Here is a 22,111-nt window from a genome sequence, read left to right as displayed (position 1 = left end):
ATGATCTTTTAGAGAAACGGATGCAACAGAATAAACTCGGTTGAGGAAGCTTCAAAGCGGAGACCTTTATTGAATCTTGGTGGCTTTTCTTACAAGGACAATAGCACCAGTCGCCATTCCCAGGGGTAAGTATGCCTATGACTTGCCTTTGTACATTAGGCTACACTTCATGGAACCATAGAAGTCAGAGGGTTCTGTGTACACAGACCTCTCCTGCCATCCTCTATACAGGCAGGCAAGCGGCGTTATTGCAGTTGAAGTCCATGTTCTAGCCAGGTAAAAGCAATCCAGGTAGATGAGGAGCAGGGTTGGGGAGAGGTGTGGATGTGGGGGCAGAATGCTGAGAGCCAGAGAGGCCTGACATTCCCTACGCCTGCTTTCCATGGTGAAGCAGCTGCTCCAACTCCGCTGAATTGATGCTTTTGAATTATGGTGCTGGAGGAGACTCTTGAGAGTCCCATGGACTGCAAGAAGATCAAACCTATCGATTCTTAAGGAAATCAGCCCTGAGTGCTCACTGGAAGGACAGAACCTGAAGCTTTGGCCACCTCATGAGAAGAGAAGACTCCCTGGAAAAGACCCTGATGTTGGGAAAGATGGAGGGCACAAGGAGAAGGGGATGACAGAGCACGAGATGGTTGGACAGTGTTCTCGAAGCTACCAGCATGAGTTTGACCAAACTGCGGGAGGCAGTGGAAGACAGGAGTGCCTGGCGTGCTCTGGTCTATTGGGGTCACGAAGAGTTGGACACGACTAAACGACTAAACAACAACACCACCTTCTAAACCAAGCCTTCTGTTAGGTGTAGCAGAGCACGACAGGTGGGCTCTTGGGGTTATCATTCAAACATCAGTGCTAGGAAGTTCTCTGGGCGTTCAAAAGCAACCTTTTGCAATCCAGAGTGCTGAGGCATGCAGAAGCAGGAAGGACATTCAAGTTTCTTGCCATCAGGTCTTTTCATGAGTCATCAGAAGGGCAAAAGCATTTAGGCAGTCTTGTCTTGCACTGAAAGATAACAAAAGGTGCCCTCAGGCGCACAGACTTCTCCAGGAAGTTCAGCTATGGTCATTAAAGAGAAAAAAGTTTTGTCTATGACTAAAGCCTTAGGGATTTAGGTCATAGATGAATGATCAGATACTTTGCGAACAAACTTGATTGATACAGTATGTGTTACATGTTGAATCATGGATGAACTAGGCCTTACCCTACAAATACTCGATGACAAATACGTCAGTTTTCTAGGTGCCACAGGACTTTGAGTGCTTTCGATGTTGGCAGAATAACATTTGGAATGCAAGTCTCTATTTTGTAAACCCTGGAGATTTTTAAAAAAGTATTTCTGAATGCCTGCCTTCTAGGATGTTTATTTTTTTAAAAAACAAAACAAAACACAACAACCCACACATACATCTAGCTTTGTAATTAATCATTAGGCTGTTGTGCCTTTGTTTAGTTTAATCTGAGCTGCAAAGCACTATCTGTTGCAAGGGGTTCTCTTTGCTGCCTCCATTTAAGCAACTGACCGGCAGCAGCTCAGCCCATGGCTTCAGTCTGCGACTCCTTTCAAGTCCTATTAGGACACGGATTGGGCCTTCCACTGTGACCAGTAGTTAAGAGAGGAGCTGAGTTGTGGGCCAGCAACATCTTTAATGCTGCATGCTCCCCATTGCTTGCGAAGAGAAACCAGGATCAAGCCTGATAACTTCTGAATGCAGATCTCATGTGTGTTATTACTGAGCTGCAGCTTTTTCCTGCGGTGCTTCTGGGGCAATTTAGAAGGTCTCCTGGGACCTCCCTGTGAACTCCTCACTGAAGTGTGGGTGCGCATACTAATCTCTCAAACAGTGGAGGTTGTAGGAAGAAAGTAATTTAATCACAGTTGTTGCAAAACATTACTACAGTTCAAATACAAAGAGGCTGCATTTCCATAGCAATGCAATTTTATGGGGATGCAGATTCCCATATTCCATAGATATGAGTTACTGGAGCCTCAAATATAATGATTAGATTGCCATTGGTAGTTAGGATTTCTTGCAAAAGCAGGGAAAGTGGTGGCTGTGTTGGTGTTATTTGATTGAAGTACAGTGGTACCTCGGGTTAAGTACTTAATTCGTTCCGGAGGTCTGTTCTTAACCTGAAACTGTTCTTAACCTGAAGCACCACTTTAGCTAATGGGGCCTCCTGCTACTGCCGCACCGCCAGAGTACGATTTCTGTTCTCATCCTGAAGCAAAGTTCTTAACCCGAAGTAACATTTCTGGGTTAGCGGAGTATGTAACCTGAAGCGTCTGTAACCCAAGATACCACTGTATATGCCGCCTTTCTGGTGTTTCTTTTCCCACTTGTATATTTTTCTACTTTGTGTATACTGAGATGCCTTCATTTATTGTTTTCCAGTCTATATGTCCAGTTAATTATTTTAAATGGTTGGCCTGTTCCATTAGATTAAGGAAACCAAGAACATGAGTAATTAAGTGCAAGGGCTGTTCCTGCTAATGAAGTTAAAGTCTTACTTCCTAATCTATCAAAATCTTTATCACAATTTGCAAAACAGCCATGCTGCTCCTTTTTCACACAGTGGGCTTATGAAGATTTTAAACCCAAAGTATTATTTTTTTAAGTAAGGGTCTGGGCACGTAAGGCTAACCTGTAACTCTTAACACATCCTAGTGATCTTGGAAAGGCTTTGGAGAAGAAGCAGACCTGAGAATGAATTATAGCACTAAGCAAAAAAATAAAATAAAATAAAATAAATCGCCAGGAGGGCTCTGTGACATTCTTTCTTTTACTTCTGTACCCCTGTCTTGATCTGGAGTGAAAATATGCAATGGGTAAGTGGAGCCAGAATGTTTGAACAAAGCTATTTCCCTATTATGCAAGAGGGGACACAGGAGAGTGGGTGAAAAAAGGGACTTTGACTTGGAGGAAGCATGTCCCCCTGTTTTCATACATTTCCACCACCACCTCAACCTGATCCTTTATTGGCTTTTGCAGCTTAAAGAGGAGGGAGTCTTAGCTCCATGGCTGTGCACCTGTTCCTTATGCTTAAGGTCCCAGGTTAGGAACTGGGAAAACTGCTTTAAACTGAGTCAGAGGAGCAGTCAATCTAGCTTGGTTTTATCTACACTGACTGGCAGCAGCTCTCCAGGGTTTCAGACAGGGGTCTCACCCAACCATACCTGGGGTTGCAAAGCAAATGCGTTGCCAAATCTGTGGCATCTCCATTTAAAAGGATCAGGCAACAGGCGATGGGAAATACCTCTGCCAGAGACCCTGGAAAGGTGCTACTAGTCATGGAAGATGATATTGAGCTAGATCAGGGGTCTGCAACCTTTAAGACCAAAAGAGCCACTTGGACCCGTTTCCGAAGGGAAAAAAACTGGGAGCCGCAAAACTCGTCATTATAAAAATAACTTTTTTGTCACTTTTTTATTATTTCTTTGTTTGACCCCTCAGAATTTCTCCTCCTCATAGAAATAAACGTTAAATTAACAAGTTACCTTTTTCTGTGTGTGTGTTCTTCACTCCCCTTCAAAACAGTGACCAGCGTACATGCCCCTTACAATGTAGCGGGCGGGCGGGAAGGTGACGTCGGGACGGTGCGTGACTAACGCACGCACCGCCCCCATGCGACGTCACAGCCAGTACAGCGCCCGCCACAGTGGGGAGTGTCGGGGCGCACAATGCGCTAGTATCCGCCCCGGAGCCACAGCAAAGGTGTAAAAGAGCCACATGTGGCTCCGGAGCCGCGGGTTGCCGACCCCTGAGCTAGATGGAAGAACAGCAACTGTGCAACATTCTAAAATTAACACAATATATCCAAATATACCATACAGTTTTTCAACAATTTAGATATCAAAATGATATATTAAAAAGTAGAAATGCAAGTATTATACTGCCTGTGTTGCTATATGTAATATAATGACATAATCAGAAGATTTGCTGCATGACTTGCTACACATATTTTATTAATGGACAGAATTGATTCCACAGTGTTAATTCAGATATTGCACAACAACAAAAAACAATAGCAGCAGCTGCTATTTATGATTTTTCCTTTCACAGAAGGATCATTATGAAGCAAGTTGTTTTAAATCTGCATTCTAAACAAATGTCAACAGTCAATCAGAATTGAAACTGTATCATACTGTTCACATTCAAATGGAAAATAAGTTGTTCCTCAGCAGAATTCACCTGCAGAACTCATTCTTAAATAAAATCTTTTAAAATTTATATATTTACACCCTACCATGTATAAACACAAAAGCCTAAGAAGAATCATGAGTTAATACAAAGTTAGTGGTTCAGATTTTCCAAAAACTTTCCACTTGAAACATTTTCTAAAATTTCAAATCAGCAGAAGCAATCTCAACTCCAGCGCAACCCAAAGCAGGAGCTCAGATGGAGTTACGATTTCATCCGCTTAATCTGTATTGACCAAACATCGTAAGATCTACCCTGTAGACAATATTCAGTCTAACACAACTGTGTTAGCAACCTGCAACTTTACAGTGAACAGAAGTTATAGCAGCAATAAAACACAAAATTACGGGGTGGGAGAGAGATCACATTTACCACCTGGCTGAGTTCCTAAATCACTGGTGAATCCCTAAATTTCTCTTTAAGGCACTGTTAATTACATTGGAAGCACTTTGGAATATTACTCCAAATACAGTGGCACTATGGAAGCTGCAGCTTGGGGTGGGGGCTGTGACCCTCCAGATGTTGCTGGACTACCAGTCACAAAATCCCCAACCAGCAGGCCTGCTAACTGGTTCTGATGCTGGATTCCAACACAATCTGGAAGGTCACCAGTTCCCCAGCTCTGCTGTAACTGAACTATACGTTTTTACAATGGTGTGAGCTTGATCCAGGCCAAAAGCGATTTTTTTATTGCCCCTTCCTATCTTTAACACCTGTAGCAATATATAACCCGGATAGTTTTAAATTGCCACCACAAATTGCCATATTTACAGTTGTTATTATTATTCGGCTTCACAGAGGTAAAGAACCTACAGCACATCATGCAATTCTGAAATATTAGGACTGCTAAACCGTTTTTGTGAAAGATATACTCAATGACCTCTGCATATTACAAGGCAGCACCATGGAAGATGCATTGCTGTGGGTCTATCCTGTGGTGGCGTTGTAATGTTGGACTCCAACCACATCTGGAGGGCCAGAGGTAACCCACCACTGATTTAAATTCATGTACCTTCATGGAAGAGAAGGCTATCAATGGTTTCTAGCCACAACAGATATGCTCTGCCCTCCACAGTTGGAGGCAGCAATGCTTCTGAATACCAGTTGCTGGAAACCATAGGAGGGGAGAAGCCACTTGTGTTCGAATCCTGCTTGCTGGTTTCCCACAAGCAACTGTGAGAACAGGATGCTGGACTAGATGGGCCATTGGCCTGATCCAGCAGGCTTTTTTTCTGTCCATAACTGGGACCATCTCCCAAGTTTGAGGGGACCATTGACAAAGTGCTCTCGGATGAGCCCCCCTCCTAAATTGACAAGCCCTAGCAGTGGGTGGTGCACTCTGGTTGGCACTGGACTGCTGCCATTTTAATTTCCCACAATGCTCTGAACCTTTGGTCAGACGGCACGCAAGCACCCGCTTATTAACTTAACCAAGGGATGGGGGAACCTGCTGCACCCCTGGTATTTGGGGACCCCCCAGCTGTTTCCACTAGCTTGGCCAGTGATTAGGGATTATGGTCAGAGATTATCTAGAGGGCCATAGGATCCCACCACATCAGTCTCCCCTGTAATCTTTGCTGGACTTCAGTGGCTCCACATCAATGTACAGTGACAGGAGAACTGCCCCTAACTCTATGGCATTTTTGCAAGCAATTGTTTTCCTTTGTCTGCCAGTCTAAAGCGGACATTCAATCAGCCTTCGTTTAAAATTGCTGTTCATCACCGGTATCGTGTCATGAACTTGCCCCTGCTATATACAACAACATTTTTTAAAATCCTTCATAAGTCTTTGCAGCTTATACTGCATGCTATAAACAACTTTGTCTATAGTTTTGCAGGACAAATAATAACTAGGACAGAAACCCAGACAGGAATCTCACATGTAGTCTGGTAGCAACATATGTCATTTTCTTTTCAAGCGAAAGGACTCCCAAATCTCTCCTGATGACAATGCTGTGCTTCTCCAACAGTGGCAGCGCAGGATCCTTAAAAACCATGTAGGGTGGGCCAGATGTGAGCTGGCAGTGCCGTAACTCTGGGCTTACTCCAGATTCACAAAAGGGCTACATTTCAGATTTATGGCACATGCATTCAGGGAACCTTTCCATCAAGAATAAGCCTCTCTTTTCAAGTCCTAGTACAAGGAGCTGTCCGTACTCAAGAGTGTGAAAGGCGAGACAAGTTTCTTCTTGGTTGGGGTGCTTCCAGGGACAGCGGAAGGCAGGCAAAGTGTGCTGGCTGCTTTTTTTCTGTTCTTCGTTCCCCAACTCAAAAAGGAAAGTTTAGGAGTCACCTTCTTGGTCTTATCTATTTTATCTTCTTCCATAGCCAAACAAATCAGAGAGTATGTTTTCTGCATTCCTGCAGAATAAGTTGCACTTTTGTTATGCTAGGAGGGAAAGAGCATAAAAAATATTAATAATCAGTCATCCATGATGGGTCAACATTTGGAAGACAACAAAAGGGCATGCAGTGTGTGAACCATTTGCTGAGACAGATTTTGCCATTCTTCGGCATTAATTATATTCCATGATGGACACAGGCCAATCTAGACCACTGAACTTTGCTTGTTAGGTCTGGAAAGGCTCATAGGGGGAAGCATGTTTTGTAAGAAGGCAATTTGTCCAGGGCTGCCTGCTTTTGAAAAGGGCTATATGCTCAGCATTAAATTCCTGAAACATATACTTGGACAGATCACTAGCAGCAACTTTGGAAAAATAAGAATTTAATACTAGTCTAGTTAGCATGGAGACTGCAGAGAAAAAGTGAAATCCTTTCCCTAGTTGCTAGATTTAGAAAACATCCAAAACCAACATGAAGTCTACAGAATAGAAAAACAACTTTAGAGGGAAACAATCATAGCTCCTCACCCAGCCAGAGTATATTGAGTGGGCATGGAATGCTGGCAGGCCTTTTTTTGTGGGGGAGGGAGAAGGAGAATGGAATGGAGTATCCTTAGAAAGGGAATGGCTGCCTAGTGCCTTCAACAAGAGCACTCCGTATGGCAACGCTTTGTTGTAGGTTCCCAGCTCATATTTGAGAGTTACCTCTTTACTTACCATGGACACTGTGTTATCTTGGCAGCTGATGACCTGGATCTCAGTCTCCTGCCTGCTGACATTTCTCAATTTTTCCAAGACCTCACTCACTCCCAGCCATTTGCAATCCACGCCTTCAATGGAAACGACACAGTCTCCTTCTTTCAGACCTGCCAACTTAGGATCAATGGGTGCATCTTAGTATCAGCTGAGGTTGGGCAGAAAGCAACATGGGCCCCTCTGGACATCCTTTTTATTGCGTATATCTTTGATGCTTCATGCTCATGATGTTATCAGGACAGTCATACACAATCCTATTTTCAATTCTGTTTGCATATGCAAATCTTTTGGGGCTTCATTTCATTACAGATTCTGTAACTTCCTGCTAAAATTCCATGTCACATATAACAAATTTTCTGGGGTTTGGGGGTTTTTTGTTTCGTCCTCCAGACAGCAATAATGTGGTAGCTTTGGAGAAGTATTGCAGAACTGCTGAAGCAGGTTAAGTCCACTACTAGTGTATCATTACTGCGTCAAAAAGATGTCGCAGAAGATACCAGCAGAAAAGCCCCTGTCCAGAGGGGCCCCAGGTCACATTCTCTGGAAATATTTCCTCCTCTTCCCATATATGGCAAACAGTATGTGAGTGGTCAGGTGCCGCCTAACCCAGAGAAGGCTGCCTCTCACAGTGAAGGACAAGCATAATTAAAGTCACAGGTATGCAATCCTATGTACATGTAAACTGGGAAGGAAGCCCCATTGAAGAACACCTAGCCTTTTCTCTCCACCTGCTGCTCTTTCTCTCTTATCCCCTTCCAAGGCTGTGCCCCAACTTCACCTTGTCCATACCTGACATCGAATCTGCCCCCATTGACCCACCCACTTCACAGGCCTGCTTTGTGAGCAAGACCTCAAGGTACAGGAGAACAGGTTTTTAATTTGCTGCCTCAGGCCTTCCTACCCCTGCTGTAAGGGGAAACCGAACAGCTGTGCAAGAGAGGGAAGGTTCAGCTTTTGCTAATTTTTAACTCTGAAAATTTCGCTGAAATTAACGCTATACCCTCTACACCAAACGTGGAAGGTCCCAGGGTGCAGTGAAGCTTTCCCACAGAGCCCTGTAAAGCCAGTGGAAGGCAGCACAGGGAGAGTCCTACTTACTGATGCAGGGCAACCTGGATCCAGGCAGTAAACATGCACTGGGGGTCCTCCTTTCAGGGTAAACCCCAGACCCTCAGCTTCACACTGGAAACGGACAGTGCGAGGAGCAGTCCACCTCTGCTTTGCTGAAAAGACCGTCAGCGGACCCTGAAGAGGAAGAGCAGTATGGACCATTATCCTCGGTGATCTGCAAATGTTAAGGTGAGCCATAGAAACTCTCCACCGCGTGTGGGGGGCAATGGTGGCTGGTGCCCATTGAGACTGGTGGGGCAGAAGGCAGGGAGCCCAACACTAGGTGGCGCCAGAGCAAACCCATTCTAGTCTTGCCCCCAGCCGCCTCCTTCCTGCTGAGTTCTATGAGGGCAACACTGAGACAAAGGAGGAGAAAAGCTGGCAGGCAGGACCACCCCCTGGCCTTGTTAAGTCAAGTCAGAAGGCAGGCAGGTGCAGGTTGGCTGAGGGTACACTGAAGCTGGTGGGGCAGTGCTTCACTAGCCCCAGTGGAACAGCCTCCACTACACATGGTCATCCTCCCTCTTTTTCTCTCTTCTTTCATGTTACCTAGAAATTTTTTATGACATTTATGCCGCTCTGAGCTCTTTTGGGAGGATGGTCAGGATATAAATTTAATAAATAAAACCTAAATAATATTTTCTTAGGCCTGGTACAGATGTATGGCCATTTGATCAATTAGGTCCAATGTTACGCATTCTCCCGACTAGTTTGCTAAACCATAGTTAGCATTAACAATATGAATAAGCCATAGTTAAAGCTGTGAATGTACCAGTTCCCGGAAACTGCAAGCGAGGAGAGTGCTGTTGCACTCAGGTCCTCATTTCAGGATTTCCAAAGTTGGCACTATGAGAACCAAATGCTGGACCGGATGAGCCTTTGGCCAGATCCAGCAGGTTCTTTTATGTTCTTAAGAGGAAGGTGTACACAAGGTCAAGGGCGGCAGGAGAGGAGCGCTCAAGCCTGAGGGGTGTTCCTGATGTCTTAACAATAGGTACCAGGAAATGCTTTGTCTGCATCAGACTGTCAGTGAGGATCCAAGAGAAAAAGCAAATTTTACTTTTTACCCCTCTTAATCCAAGTGGTTCATGGTGGTGTGCGTGCACATGTAAGCACAAATAGCTTAATCCACATTAATAACACACACAAATCTATAGTCCAGACTAAACAGACATGTACCTTAACCCACCTGACAGTCAACAGATCCCGACCAGGTCTGGCTAAACTGGCATAACCCTGACTTGGGACGAGGATCTGAACAGAAAGCTAATTCTGTATTCAGATCACAGAAGTACAGTCTCCACTGCTAGTTGCAAGGGTTTAATGTATGCAATTTGAAAAGCTTCCCTTAATGAGCTCTATTAACTGCAGACTCATAGAGAATTTCCCTTTAACAAGAAAATGAATTTGCATTCATTAGAAGCAAAATTACAGAGGGGCACCCGAGCAAACAGGAACAGGCAATGTTGCTTCATACATACCAGCCTCTCAAAGAAGTCTTTGACTTTGACCTTGGAGAACAGAGGAGCAACTGCTTCTATTTTATGGTCTGTCTTAGCTATAACAAAATCAAACAAAACTTAGTATTATTATTCCCCCACACACACACACTTTTAGCAAGGAGTGCAGAGCAGCACACATCACTTTCCCACCCAGCCCCCATTTTATCTTCACAACAACCCTCTGAGGTTCCTAAGGCCCCGATTAAGACTCCACCTTGTCAGGAAGACAGAGCAGCTTCTACAAGAAGCAAGGCTATCTGGGAGCTTGGGAGCTCCCTTCCACAGAAGGCTTGTTTCGCCCCCTTCCTCACGACATTGAGGCATTTATTTATTATTTACAGTATTAGAGGTCTCCCAATAACAAAGCCATTTATAACAAAGCTGAAAACAATGGGTTTTCCTATCATATTGTTGGGAATTATCCTTTTCTTTAAGTTTTTTTTGGGGGGGGGGCTCCTGGTTGTTTTCAAAACAAGCTTGGCTTTCTTTTGATCAGTTTTTTTTTGAAGTTTTTCTAAACCACCCTGGTGCCATTTATTTGAAGAGCGGTATAATAAGTAAACTAACAAAATTTGTATGCCAAGAACTTCCCCCTCCCCCTGCCTAGTGGGTCCTGGGCCGACACAAGATTTGGACAAGGCCCTTCTCAGCCAGCAGTTCAAGAACTAAAGCTCCCACTTGCTGATGCTGCTGATGCTTATTTAAATCCTGCCTTTTTCCCTGACAGGGATTCAAGGCGGCTTTCAGATAAAATAGAAACAGTATATGGAAGGGATTCGATTCTGGGGCACCCCAGACTATAAAGGACTTACGGAGGATATCTGGAGCCTGCAGCAAACTCGAAAAGTCATCTTCCTGCTCCTGCTGTGAATATTTGAGAAGGGACCGCTTGTGGGCAACTGACAGGATTTCCTGGAGCACCTCAATATTCCGGAGCTTTTTGCACAAGCCACAAACCCTCAAGGCTTCTTCATGATGAACAATGGCTCTCCGCAGGTGGGCTTTTGCTGGGAAAAGCAAATATATAGGACCATAACACAAGAGTTAGCTCCTAAAATATTCTCCCCGCTCCCTGCCACTTCATGTTCCGTAAATGTCAATGTAGATTGGCCCCATCACAACCAGAAGCCTAGCTGTTGTGGTCAAACACCCAACTCCCACAATCCTTAGCAAAACTGAACAAGCTTTGCAGAAGACCTTTCAAAGACCGGCATGCAATCGTAAGGATTGTTTCAGTGAGGACAGGAACATGGGATCTTCTGAAATTTAAAGGCCTGACTTGCTGGCCACAGCAAAGAAGTTACACACACACACACGCCTGGATTCACTCTTGCCAGCTGTATGGAAGAGCAAAACAATCCCCCGCCTTTGAGGCACTGTGCAAGAGCCAGATATGGGAGCCTTGTGTGCATATGGGGCTTGAGAGCTTAGCCATCTCAGATGGGGCATCTCAGTGCTTGGGGAAATGGGGGACACAGGTAACAATCCCTTTTGTGACTCACAAGTGGACATGAGGATCTGGCTAGCTGTGAGTGGCATAATCAGGTTCCTCCTCTGTCCCTCTACACCTTCAGTCATCAACCTCCCCACCAAAGGCAGCAGAGCCATGTGGACAAGTCTTACTGAGAACAGGTGGGGTGGCTGTATCAAATTGCACCAGTTTGGGGAGGCATGGGAAGGTGGCTGTAGAAAAGACCAGAATCTGCCTGCTGTTCAATCCATGATTTTTGGTTCTAAACCAGGGTTAGTGAAAGCCCTGGTTTGAGGCAATGTCTGGACTGAGCCAAGATAAGGGAGCTTGCCCTCACCAAGTTGTTTCCGCTGAACTCGGTCCCGCAAAACAGCCAAGGGGGTCAGTCCTTCCGGCATGTGGTCATACAGCTGGGAAAAAGCCTTTTCCTGTTGGTCTTCGTCATCATTCTGGCGCACTAGAATGGTGTAAACAAATGCACATGAAAGAGAGGATAAATACAGGTTTACTTTCATTTCCGTCTGGTGGAGATGCCTCAAGGTCTGCTAATTGAAGGTGTGGCCTGAAAACATGAACAACAATCTCTAAAACCTGTTTAAGTGGACTACTCTTTACATTATTTTGGATTCCTCATAGGCTCGTTTTGCTGACAGATGCCTGAATGTCATGGCATGCTCACCAAGGCTACTTTACTCAGAATGTTTTTTAAAAAAGCACACCTTCCGTCTTCAAACCTGTTTGCAAACATTAGCTAATTGCAGAATAACAAGGGAATAGAGGGCAGGGGAACTTGAGCTCTGCCAAAGTGCAATTTTATTGTTTAGTTTAAGATTTACTGCCATATGTAGCAGATTTTTAGATCAAGTATGGAGAATGTTCCCAGCCAGAGGGCCACATTTCCCCTTGTCCAAAGGTCCAGGGGCCACATACCAGGTGCGGTATGGCGAGGATCAAACAAAAGTTTACAGAGCACCATTTTTGAAATTAGACTGAGGAGAAGAAATGGCAGAGCACAAAAGGATAATTTCTCTGGCATAAGGTGCATATTAAGATACACAAATAATATACTCTTCTTAAGCTGGACCATTAGGGTATCTTTTTACCCACCCTAAATAAATTGGTAGGTGGTACCACTGAATCATCATCAGTCAACCTTAGCAATTGGCAGGTTTTTTAGCGATTTAATTTGCATACATGATATAATAATAGTTGTCTCCTCCTCAAGTCTGCATGTGCTGGCTAAGTTATTCCTCCCATTTCTTTCATCAGGCTGTCCAAGACTGCATTAAGCAAGCATCTGGTTGGCCACCATGAGAATAAGATGCTGGACTTGATGGACCATTGGCCTTATCCAACAGGCTAGTGTTATGCTCTTAAGTTCTTAAACAGACAAGGAAACCAATTTTCCAGATGGGGAATGCCAAAGTTATTAAAAGGCTGTGTCCATGTTTTTTTTTGGGGGGGGGGGGTTGTTGTATTTTCTGGACAATGGTGATCCTCAGACAACAACCTGATTCCATCCCTACCACACACACATACATGCATGCATGCATGCGGTTTGGATGAATTAAAAAGAGGCTTTTATTTTGCTTATCAAAATATCCTATATTTCACCCATGAAAAAAGGGACATTATTGCATTCAAATTCCTGCTGTAACCAAGTATAAGCACTGTAACTAATTTTATTTTATTCATTTATTTGTACATAAATACATGAATTTATTTCTCATCCAAATGCATAAGCATCATTCAGGTTAGCTTGCAGCAGTTAAAAACGCAATCATAATAGCAAGCGGATTCTTACTACAAAATGCAAGAGAAAGGGGCCCAGCATGCTATGCTTCAAAGCTACTGATTCCCTGGCAAGGCAAAAGCCTAATGGAACAACAAGGACATTCACTAGCCAGCAGAAGATCATCAAATAAGCCTTGCAGGACAAGGTGTACCACAATATTGGCAGTCACTGAGAAGCCCCCGCCCTCTCTGTCTCTCTCCCCTTCCCAACAACCATGTCTCTGCCTTTGGTGGGAGACAAAACAGAGCTTCCTCCTTGATCAGAGAAACCATATTTTGTGCAGTGTGTCATAAAAAGACTAGTCTTCCCCACCCTGGTGACCTCCTGGTGTTTTTGACTACAACTCCCATCAGCCCCAGCCAGCATGGCCAGGGGTGATGTCAACTGTAGTCCAAAAGATCTGGAGGGCATCAGGAGTGGGAATGCTGGCTTAAGAGTGTCCAAGATGTCTGCTGGGCTACCTCATAAGACCATAAGAGCCTGCTAGATCAAGACAATGGCCCATCTAGTGCAACATCCTGTTCCCACAGTGGCTGAACAGCTGTCTGTGGGAAACCAGCAAGCAGGATTCGAGCACAAGAGCAACAATCTCTTCTCCTGTGGTTTTCAACAACTGGTATTCAGAAGCATTGCTACCTCCAACTGTGGAGGCCGAGAACAGTCATCATGGTTAGCAGCCATCAATAGACTTCTCCTCCTCAATTAATTTGTCTAATCCTCTTTTAAAGCCATCCAAGTTGGTGGCCATCACTACCTCCTATGGGAGCAAGTTCCAGAGTTTAACACACACAAGTCAAGAAACACACATGTTTCTTGGCTTGCGCCATTTGCTGAAACAAAGCACTCTGGGTAGGTAAAGAAGCGAATGAATACAAAACCTGACTTACGTTGGTGGTCACTCAAAATTGTTGCAACAAAATAATGTGCCAACGCTCTGAAATGGTCCGATTTGACTTGAGCCAGTTTTGACCAGGAATAAGGGATGTTCTCCTTGACTGGTGCTTGACTCATTGCTGTGTTAACAAGCATGTATGTTTCTCCAACCTGAAAACAAAAGCACAAAGTCCAACTCTGAGACATTTTCCTTGTCATTAAAAGCTGAGTCATCTGTGGGTAATGCCAACCATTTGCGGATAGTCAATAGGGTGTGCACACCTAGGAGGATTTGTAGGCTGGAAAGGTAGAAATTAGGAAGGATTCAAAACAAAAACTGTGAACCATTGGTGTTTTCTCCACATGCACTCACCCATGTGAGTGTGGAAGCTGAATGGCTGAAGCAAGAAGAGTGACTTTAAATGAAACAGGAAAAGCAACAGTCTAAGGCCTCCTCACTGGATGAAATCTGCTGTGGACCCTGAGAAGCGCAAGCAGAGTTCCACTCAACCTTTCTTGCCTTTTCCTTCCTGATGAAGTTTGGGGAACCCTCAAGAACAATGTGTGATGTTGTGTGCATGTACAGCAGCAGAAAGGAAATCCATGGGAATTGGTTAGTGCACCCCACCCCCTGGCCTAAGCAGAAATCCCTTCAGCTACTTTCAGCAATGCCTTAAGATCCAGGATGGCTTGGGAGTAACAGCCACTGTGGTACTATACAATCCATTATTCTTTCTCTGAGTCAAAACTTTGCCTCTTGTTCTGCCTCCTTAAAACACCAGGTTTTGCACAGGAAACTGCTTCATTGGTCCATCTGCCATGACTAATAACACCTCTTCAGGGTCTCTGGCAGAGGTCTTGCCCATTGCCTGGTCTTTTAACTTGTGAGGGTGGGAAGGAGAGAACCCCAGGCCTGAGTGGAGTTGAAATGTGGCCCTCTGGGGCACTTTATCCAGCCTCTGGGGTTCTCCTTTGGTCACGCCCCCTTCACCAGCCATGCTCTGCACCTTCCTCAAGTGCTTTTTCTTGGCTGGAATGTATCCTGCAACTACAACAACACCTTTTGTTTGCCTTAGATGAAGGATGGACGTGTGTGTCTCTCTGTGTGTAGAAACCTCTGACTTTTGCAAAGCCTGTAATGTAGACAATCATACAAAGGGAAAAGTCACACCCCTTGTTCCACCCACTTTGGCCTCCGGCCCCGACCACGACTGACATGTGGCCCCCAGAGGGTTCCCCATGAGAGAATAAGGCACTGAACTAGAGGACGGAGCCAGATACTTCTCCATGCAAAGCATGTGCTCTGTTACTGAACCTTGAACCCACACTATCCACATTCTCTCATTACCAGCCAGGGAGTTGTTGTTTTTTAAAAAAGGAAACAGTAGAAACTTATTTGTTTTCTAATGAATGTAAAATTTCACATTCTTAGTGTAATCTGGATTTTCTTGATTATGAAAAGCACTGTCTGAGTCCTTTATACTGTGGAATATACTGTGTAGAAACTACACATTTAAAGCACATAAGCACCTTCCATCCCTTCAAACAATTCTGGGCACTGTAGTTTCCCTCTCACAGAGTTACAATTCTCCCAGCAACCCTTCACAAACTACAGTGCCCAGAATTCTTTGTAGGAAAGAAAGTGCTTTGAATGTGCTGCAATAATCTACCTGCTATAATGGGGGTAGCATAATTGGTCGGCAAATCTTTCAGTTGCCTTAATGAGAAGAACTGTTGGCAGATGGCTAATTTAATCAACGTGCACTTGTTTCTGAAGAGCTAGATTAAAATCTGGATTTAGGTCCTGCTTGCAACCATGCCACTGGAACTTAGCATTTGCAAGCCAAAGTCTGAAGAGGCAGCTTTAAGTCATGTGCTTCATGACCTTCGTTGGCCGCTGCAAACTGAGGCACTTTATTTGCTGACCAGGTTATGCAGTTTGGTCATCAAATCCAATTTCTCTCAGGCGCAATTCATGCATTCCCTGGCAACCTTCCTCTGCCTGTTTTGAATTCTGAGGAGGAGTCTTCTTTTTCTGAGAATCCCAAGGTAGGCAGGGCGAGATTCCCAGCTGGAATGTGCATGCCCAACTCCCCCCACCCCCCACTCTTTTAAAAGTTTGGCTGGCAGTAGAAGAAGAAGAAGAAGAGTTTGGATTTGATATCCCGCCTTTCACTCCCTTTAAGGAGTCTCAAAGCGGCTCACATTCTCCTTTCCCTTCCTCCCCCACAACAAACACTCTGTGAGGTGAGTGGGGCTGAGAGACTTCAAAGAAGTGTGACTGGCCCAAGGTCACCCAGCAGCTGCATGTGGAGGAGCGGAGACGCGAACCCGGTTCCCCAGATTAGGAGACTACCGCTCTTAACCACTACACCACACTGGACTAGAACAATTGTTTGCAAGTCAATTCCAGCAGTGGGAGAGCTGGGAGGCAGGACCCATTCCACCTGATGGACCCCATCAGACTCCTCCTGTCCTTGAACTGTCCCCATTCCAATTCCATTTCATTATAAGAAATACTATAAAACTTTTAAAAACTGTGCCTGAGCTTGCCTTTTCCTCTTCCCTCCCCATTTCATCACATCTTTTTTACATTGCAAGCCTGTGGGGAAGAACTGCCTTGTTTTTAATTGACTGTTTGAGAGTGGCTGTCTGCTTTGCGTGCAGGAGGCTCCGGTTTGGTTCCAGGGAGATCCAGATAGGGGACATTCCCAGCCCTATCTGCAACCCTGGAGAGCTGCTGCCAGCCAGTGTGGACAATACTGAGTTAGATGGGCCAATGTTATGACTCTGTGTAAGGTTCTATGTGTGTTCCTATGTTTCCATTAAAAAAAAAAGTATCCCATTCATATTGACATAAATTATATGAAAGTTCTACAGTTACAATTCTAAGATGGCTAGTTCAGACATGCCATAATCAAATAATAAAAACATGCCTGTGTGAACAGGACCTTCACCTTGTCACCTACCTTTGCCACTTCCTGGGCCATTTTCACAAGCGTGAAAAATTCATTTTGTATTCCGGGAAGGCAAATCTGCTCAAAGTCACATTCCTGAGCCTGAGCCAACATCATCTTGACCAGCACACTCAGCATGGCAGGGCTCATGTCGTAACTTGGAGTGTGAGTAAAAGTCTCTTTTAGGTAATTTAAAACTCCTGAAATGGGGAGGGGAGGGAACAAAAAAATGTTAGTAGTGATATGATGTTTATAAGATATCATGATTACTGGCTGACAAAATACTGTATTGAGTTTAAATTAAAGCTGTAACAGCAGCTGCTTCAGCTGTGTGTGTGGCGGACACACTAAAGTATTCAGGTGTGGGGAAGCTTTGGCCCTCCAGCTTTTGCTGAACTACAACTCCCAGAAGTCCCAGCAAGCATGGCCAATGGCCAGGGGTGATGGGAGTTGTAGTTCAGCAACAACTGGAGGGCCAAAAGTTTCCCATACCTGCATTAGATAGCCAAGCATTCAGTATGCATTATCTGAAGCAGGCCAGACTTTTATCTCCAACACAGGTATCTGGCAAGTGGGTGGGGCTGCTTTTGCCCTTGCAGTTTTGAAATTAAACTGCATGGGCACAAGGCCCAGAGCAGCACGTGGATGCCCTGTGGCTCACTGGCACTGACCTGGAGACCTGAGTGGCTCTTGGAAGCCCTGGCAATCTACTGATTACTCAAAGGTTCAGGAAAGGGCAACAAAATGATCAAAAGGGTGGAGTGACTCCCTTATGAGGAAAGGTTACAGCATTTGGGGATTTTTAGTTAAGAGGCGACATGATAGGAGTTTATAAAATTATGCATGGAGTGAAGAAAGTGGATAGAGAAAAAGTTTTCTCCAGCTCTCATGACACTAGAACTTGGGGACATCCCATGAAGCTGACAGGACAGATAAAAGAAAGGATTACTTCACGCAGCGCACAGTTCAACTAAGGAACTTGCTCCCACAGGAGCTGGTGATGGCCACTGAAGTGTAGGTGGGTTTCCACAAGGCAAGACACAGTGACAACAGCAAGAACCTTTATTGAACTAACAGAACTGGACAACAGAGGCAAAGCAACTGCTTGTATACATTTCTGAAGCCCTGGGCCACTCCCAATGTTGATTGGCTGTCTAAACGTCCAATCTGCGAATCATGACTAAGAGTTTAAGGGCCAATGGCAGAGGTCCAAATCCTGAAATGTTCTGTGATTGGATATCATGTATCGAATCAGAACACAGGAGCTCAAAATCCTAAATCCAGACTCAAGCTCAGGCAAACACAGACCACCAATGAATACGTAACGGCCACCAACTTAGATGGCTTTAAATTATTGTTGTTGTTAATTTGTTTGTTGAATTTATATACCACCCTATACCTGGGGGTCTCAGGGCAGTTTAAAAATGATTAGCCAAATTCAATGGCTACTAGCCATGATGGCTATGCTCCAACTCCAGAGATGGAGGCAGCAATGCTTTGGAATCCCAGTTGCCGGAAGCCACAAAAGGGGAAGCGGCGCTTGTGCTCAGGTCCTGCTTGCAAGCTTCCCATTGGGGCCAATGTGAGAACAGGATATTGGATTAGAAGGGCCATTGGCTTGATCCAGCAGGCGATTCTTATGTTCTTAGAGCACCACACATAGTTCTATGCACACCTCTTTTTGGCCCAACTCACTCTTTACTTGCTCCACCCCTAGCATCATATATGACATCAGTTGGGCAGGTGGGTGAGTCTTGGCCAAAACTGCCTCAAAGGACAAATGCGGAGGCCTGGTGGACCTAATTAGGCTCATGGGCTGGAGGTTCCCCACCACAGAGTTAGACTGTGTGCACACTATGTGTTTAAAACACCTTCTTTCCCTCAAATAATTATGGGCACTGTAGTTTGGTACAGGTTTCTGTAACTCTGTGAGTGCCCAGAATTATTTAAGGAGAAAAGATGCTTTGAATATGCCCAAAGCCCCAAGAGTGCAGGACTACTACCAAGGAGACCCAGGTTCCAATCTTATTCTGTCATGCAGCTTGCTATGTGATTTTGGGCCAATCTCCCACTCTCACTCTGGCCTACCTCACAGGGTTGTTGTGAGGATAAAAGAGTGGCAGTGAAGAGGAACACCGCAAGTGCTACCTGAGTTCCTTGGAGGAAATGTGGGATAAAAACAATTGACAGCAACACTGAAATGGCGTGGCAGTTAGGAGAGGAATGAAAAAGAGCAGAGACATTTGAGGGTCTGAGGAGGAAGAGAAATCCCTTAGCAACTGAGCCAGGGCACTCCCTCGAGCAGAGTCTGGAGCCGAGCCAGAGCTCTGCCATAGCAGCAAGCAAGCCAAAATGGAGTTAGATGACAAACTATCCTTTTGGAAAATTAAAACAAACATTTACTGTAGTATAAGCACTAAAGTAATACTTGCATGCTGGTGCTGAAATCTAATCTCAAAAATGCACCTTACCCAACCAGTTTGTCAAGTTTCAGAAGCAAGTTTTTAATTGCCCAATATGACAGAGAATGGAGCATTGCATTATTTGGTTCTGTGAGTTCCCCCATCCCCCACTCAAGGGGGTTACTGACATTATGGTGGAGCTTTTGCTAGTTTTAAATTTCCTGCTTCCATTGTCATATGAAAAGCAGCCTTGGGTGGGGCAATCTTTTATTAAATGCTCCTTTTCTAATACGTTTTGCCTTAAAAGCGGCTGTAAAATTCTGGGAGCAAAGGCTCTTCTCAACTTCTCACAGAAAAAGATGTCAGCTTTAGATAAAAAATTGCCAGACCCTCAATTTCTTAACAGATCCACAGACAAAAGTCCACAGCAGCTTGTCTTGGTTTAGTTCATCCTTACATCATAAGTACTTCAGCCGTGACCTTTTCTTTTTTCCCCCTTTTTTTTTGTGTCTCTTAAGTACATATATGTATGCACAGGGCTGTGTTTATAGACCAAAGCCATAGCAACAATCTTCCCTCTGTCCACAAAGAACTATGTGTACAGTTATGAATGATAACGCATTGTGCACAATGCTATGTGGTCACGCCCCACAGGTACAATGAAAAGCATTTTGCTGGAAAGGCAAACTGAAGCACATCTTTGAAGCAGACAGATTTAGGCTGGGTGCCCATCTCAGAATAATCTCAGCTGGGCCTGTGTGTAGTTTTGATTGTGTTCAAGGGTGGGGGAGGCAGAATCCTGCTCCAGTGGAGAAAAACAGATTCTGTGCCGAGTACAAATTATGCAAATTAGACAAACACAAGTGGGACCTGCAACAAAATATTGCAGTGTGTAGCTTGCAGCTGCTGTTCAGAGATTAAGCCATTCCAATTCATTCCATTCCTCCCCCTGCCAACCAGCCAGCATTCCATGACCACAGATAACACTTAGTCCTTGTTGGGCTGTACTTAGAGGTGTTGGTCACCCCCCTCCCCAAAAAACCCCACAACTTTTTTGGACTTCTGAAAATCTTGGCTTTCTCCCAAGTCTTCTGATATTTCCCTCTTGTGCACAGATGGTACAATTTTGGGAAATTGTCCTGCCAGGCTTAGCTAGGTCACAGCCCCTCGCCTAGGGAGGAAGGGCTACCAACCCCTTTGGGTCTTTTTTATTCTACCATGTGAACCCAAACAGTACAGATGTCTAAGCTGGATGCTGGAAGCTTAGACCGTGTGGCTTTAGCAAGCCATATTTGTATTTCTATGCAAGTAATATAGAAAGTATTATCATTTTGCAAGATAAACTGCCTGTCTTTTCTTGCTGCTGTATATAAAAGCACATGAATCTGACCTTTGAATAATTTGTAAGTAAACCATTTTTAACTTACCAAATGTATGGTCTCTTTCTATGCTAAGAGAAGTGGATAACTTTGGAAGCAACTTGGAAGGGAATATTTTAAAGGTCTAACAGCCTATATTTCCACACTTATTTTGTTGCATGTTTTGTGATTTTAAAATCTCTGCTGGGACTCTCTCACCAAAGAGTACTTGTCCCAAAAGTGGATCTGGGCATCCAGGGAATACTCCTTGTATTTCTCCATATTCTATTTTTCCCTTTAGCTAAACCGAATTTAAACCAGCAAAAATAAACCTTAGGGCACAGAAAATGCCCTCAGTCTCCTGTGACCACCACTGCAAGGAAATACAAACCAAGGTATGTGCTGGGACCCCTGAAACGACTCACCCATCAGAGATTGGTGTGCACAATACAGGAAGCCATTGCACTTAGGGTGGGGAGAATTTAAAGTGTGGATCATTGGAGACACAGGAAGCTGCCTTACACCAAATCAGACCCTTGGTCTCTCCAACTTAGTACTACAGTGACTGGCAGCAGCTCCCTATGGTTTTAGCCAGGAGACTTTCCTAGCCCTACCTGAAGATGCTGCCAGGGACTGAACCTAGGACCTTCTGCATGCAAAACAAGGGCTCTGCCACCAAGCTACAGACAGCCCTTACTTTGGAGTATAAGCTGCAATAAATTATATACCAGCCAGTGCAATGCCTACGTTAGGAAAGGAATGGAGAAAGACTTATGAGACTTAAAAAGCTGTTAATAATGGACCACAGTCTAAGGCCTTGAAACTACAGCTCATTAATTGTTAACCATAATATTCACTTTGGGTTGCATCCAAAGCTAGAAAGGAAACCCACGAAAATGGCTGAGTATAACTAACACTGTCACTTCATTTCAATGGGTCTACTCCTGAATAAAACTTAGGCTGCATGCACACCACGCGTTTAAAGCGCACGCACACACACACACACACAGACAAAATACTGGGAATTGTAGTTTACCCCTCACAGAGCTACGATTCCTAGGGTTTGAGGTGGGCAGGGGTTATCAATATATGCTGTATATGTAGCTTAAATCGGATACAACCCTTAGTCTCAACTAAATGAGTTACTTGGGCAGTTTCATATTTAATGGGACTAAACTTGAAAAGTGAATCTTTTAATAATTATTGTTTTAAGCGTGTGCCCCTCTCATGCTAAAAACCCGTTTAATCCTGGGTCTCTTTTGAGGGCAAATACGTTGAAATTAAATGAAGGCTGTGTACACACTATATCTTTTAAGGTACATTTGAAGCACATTCTTTCCCTC

General features: G+C 44.4%; 1 protein-coding gene and 1 long non-coding RNA gene across 2 annotated transcripts in view; one reads left to right on the top strand and one right to left on the bottom strand.

The window, feature by feature from the left end:
• Window positions 1-3,946: 3,946 nt before the first annotated feature.
• RHPN2 (rhophilin Rho GTPase binding protein 2) overlaps window positions 3,947-22,111 on the bottom strand; it is a 41,108-nt gene continuing 22,943 nt past the window's right edge. Inside the window, exons 8-15 of the mRNA XM_028740364.2 lie at window positions 17,021-17,208; window positions 14,066-14,222; window positions 11,721-11,840; window positions 10,725-10,919; window positions 9,892-9,968; window positions 8,399-8,545; window positions 7,262-7,417; window positions 3,947-6,591 (exon numbers count right to left, since the gene is read on the bottom strand). Of these exons, the coding sequence (XP_028596197.1) occupies window positions 6,337-6,591; window positions 7,262-7,417; window positions 8,399-8,545; window positions 9,892-9,968; window positions 10,725-10,919; window positions 11,721-11,840; window positions 14,066-14,222; window positions 17,021-17,208 (1,295 nt within the window). The 3' untranslated portion in view covers window positions 3,947-6,336. The remainder of the gene's footprint in view (window positions 6,592-7,261; window positions 7,418-8,398; window positions 8,546-9,891; window positions 9,969-10,724; window positions 10,920-11,720; window positions 11,841-14,065; window positions 14,223-17,020; window positions 17,209-22,111) is intronic.
• Window positions 8,513-12,086, top strand: LOC144328398 (uncharacterized). Its single transcript, XR_013393609.1, has 2 exons — window positions 8,513-8,599; window positions 10,640-12,086. It is a non-coding gene; the product is annotated as an uncharacterized LOC144328398 (long non-coding RNA).

This window comes from Podarcis muralis, chromosome 7 (genome assembly GCF_964188315.1).
Source record: "Podarcis muralis chromosome 7, rPodMur119.hap1.1, whole genome shotgun sequence".
In the NCBI taxonomy this organism is placed as follows: Eukaryota; Metazoa; Chordata; class Lepidosauria; order Squamata; family Lacertidae; genus Podarcis; species Podarcis muralis.
This window is presented reverse-complemented; position numbering and strand designations above follow the sequence as displayed.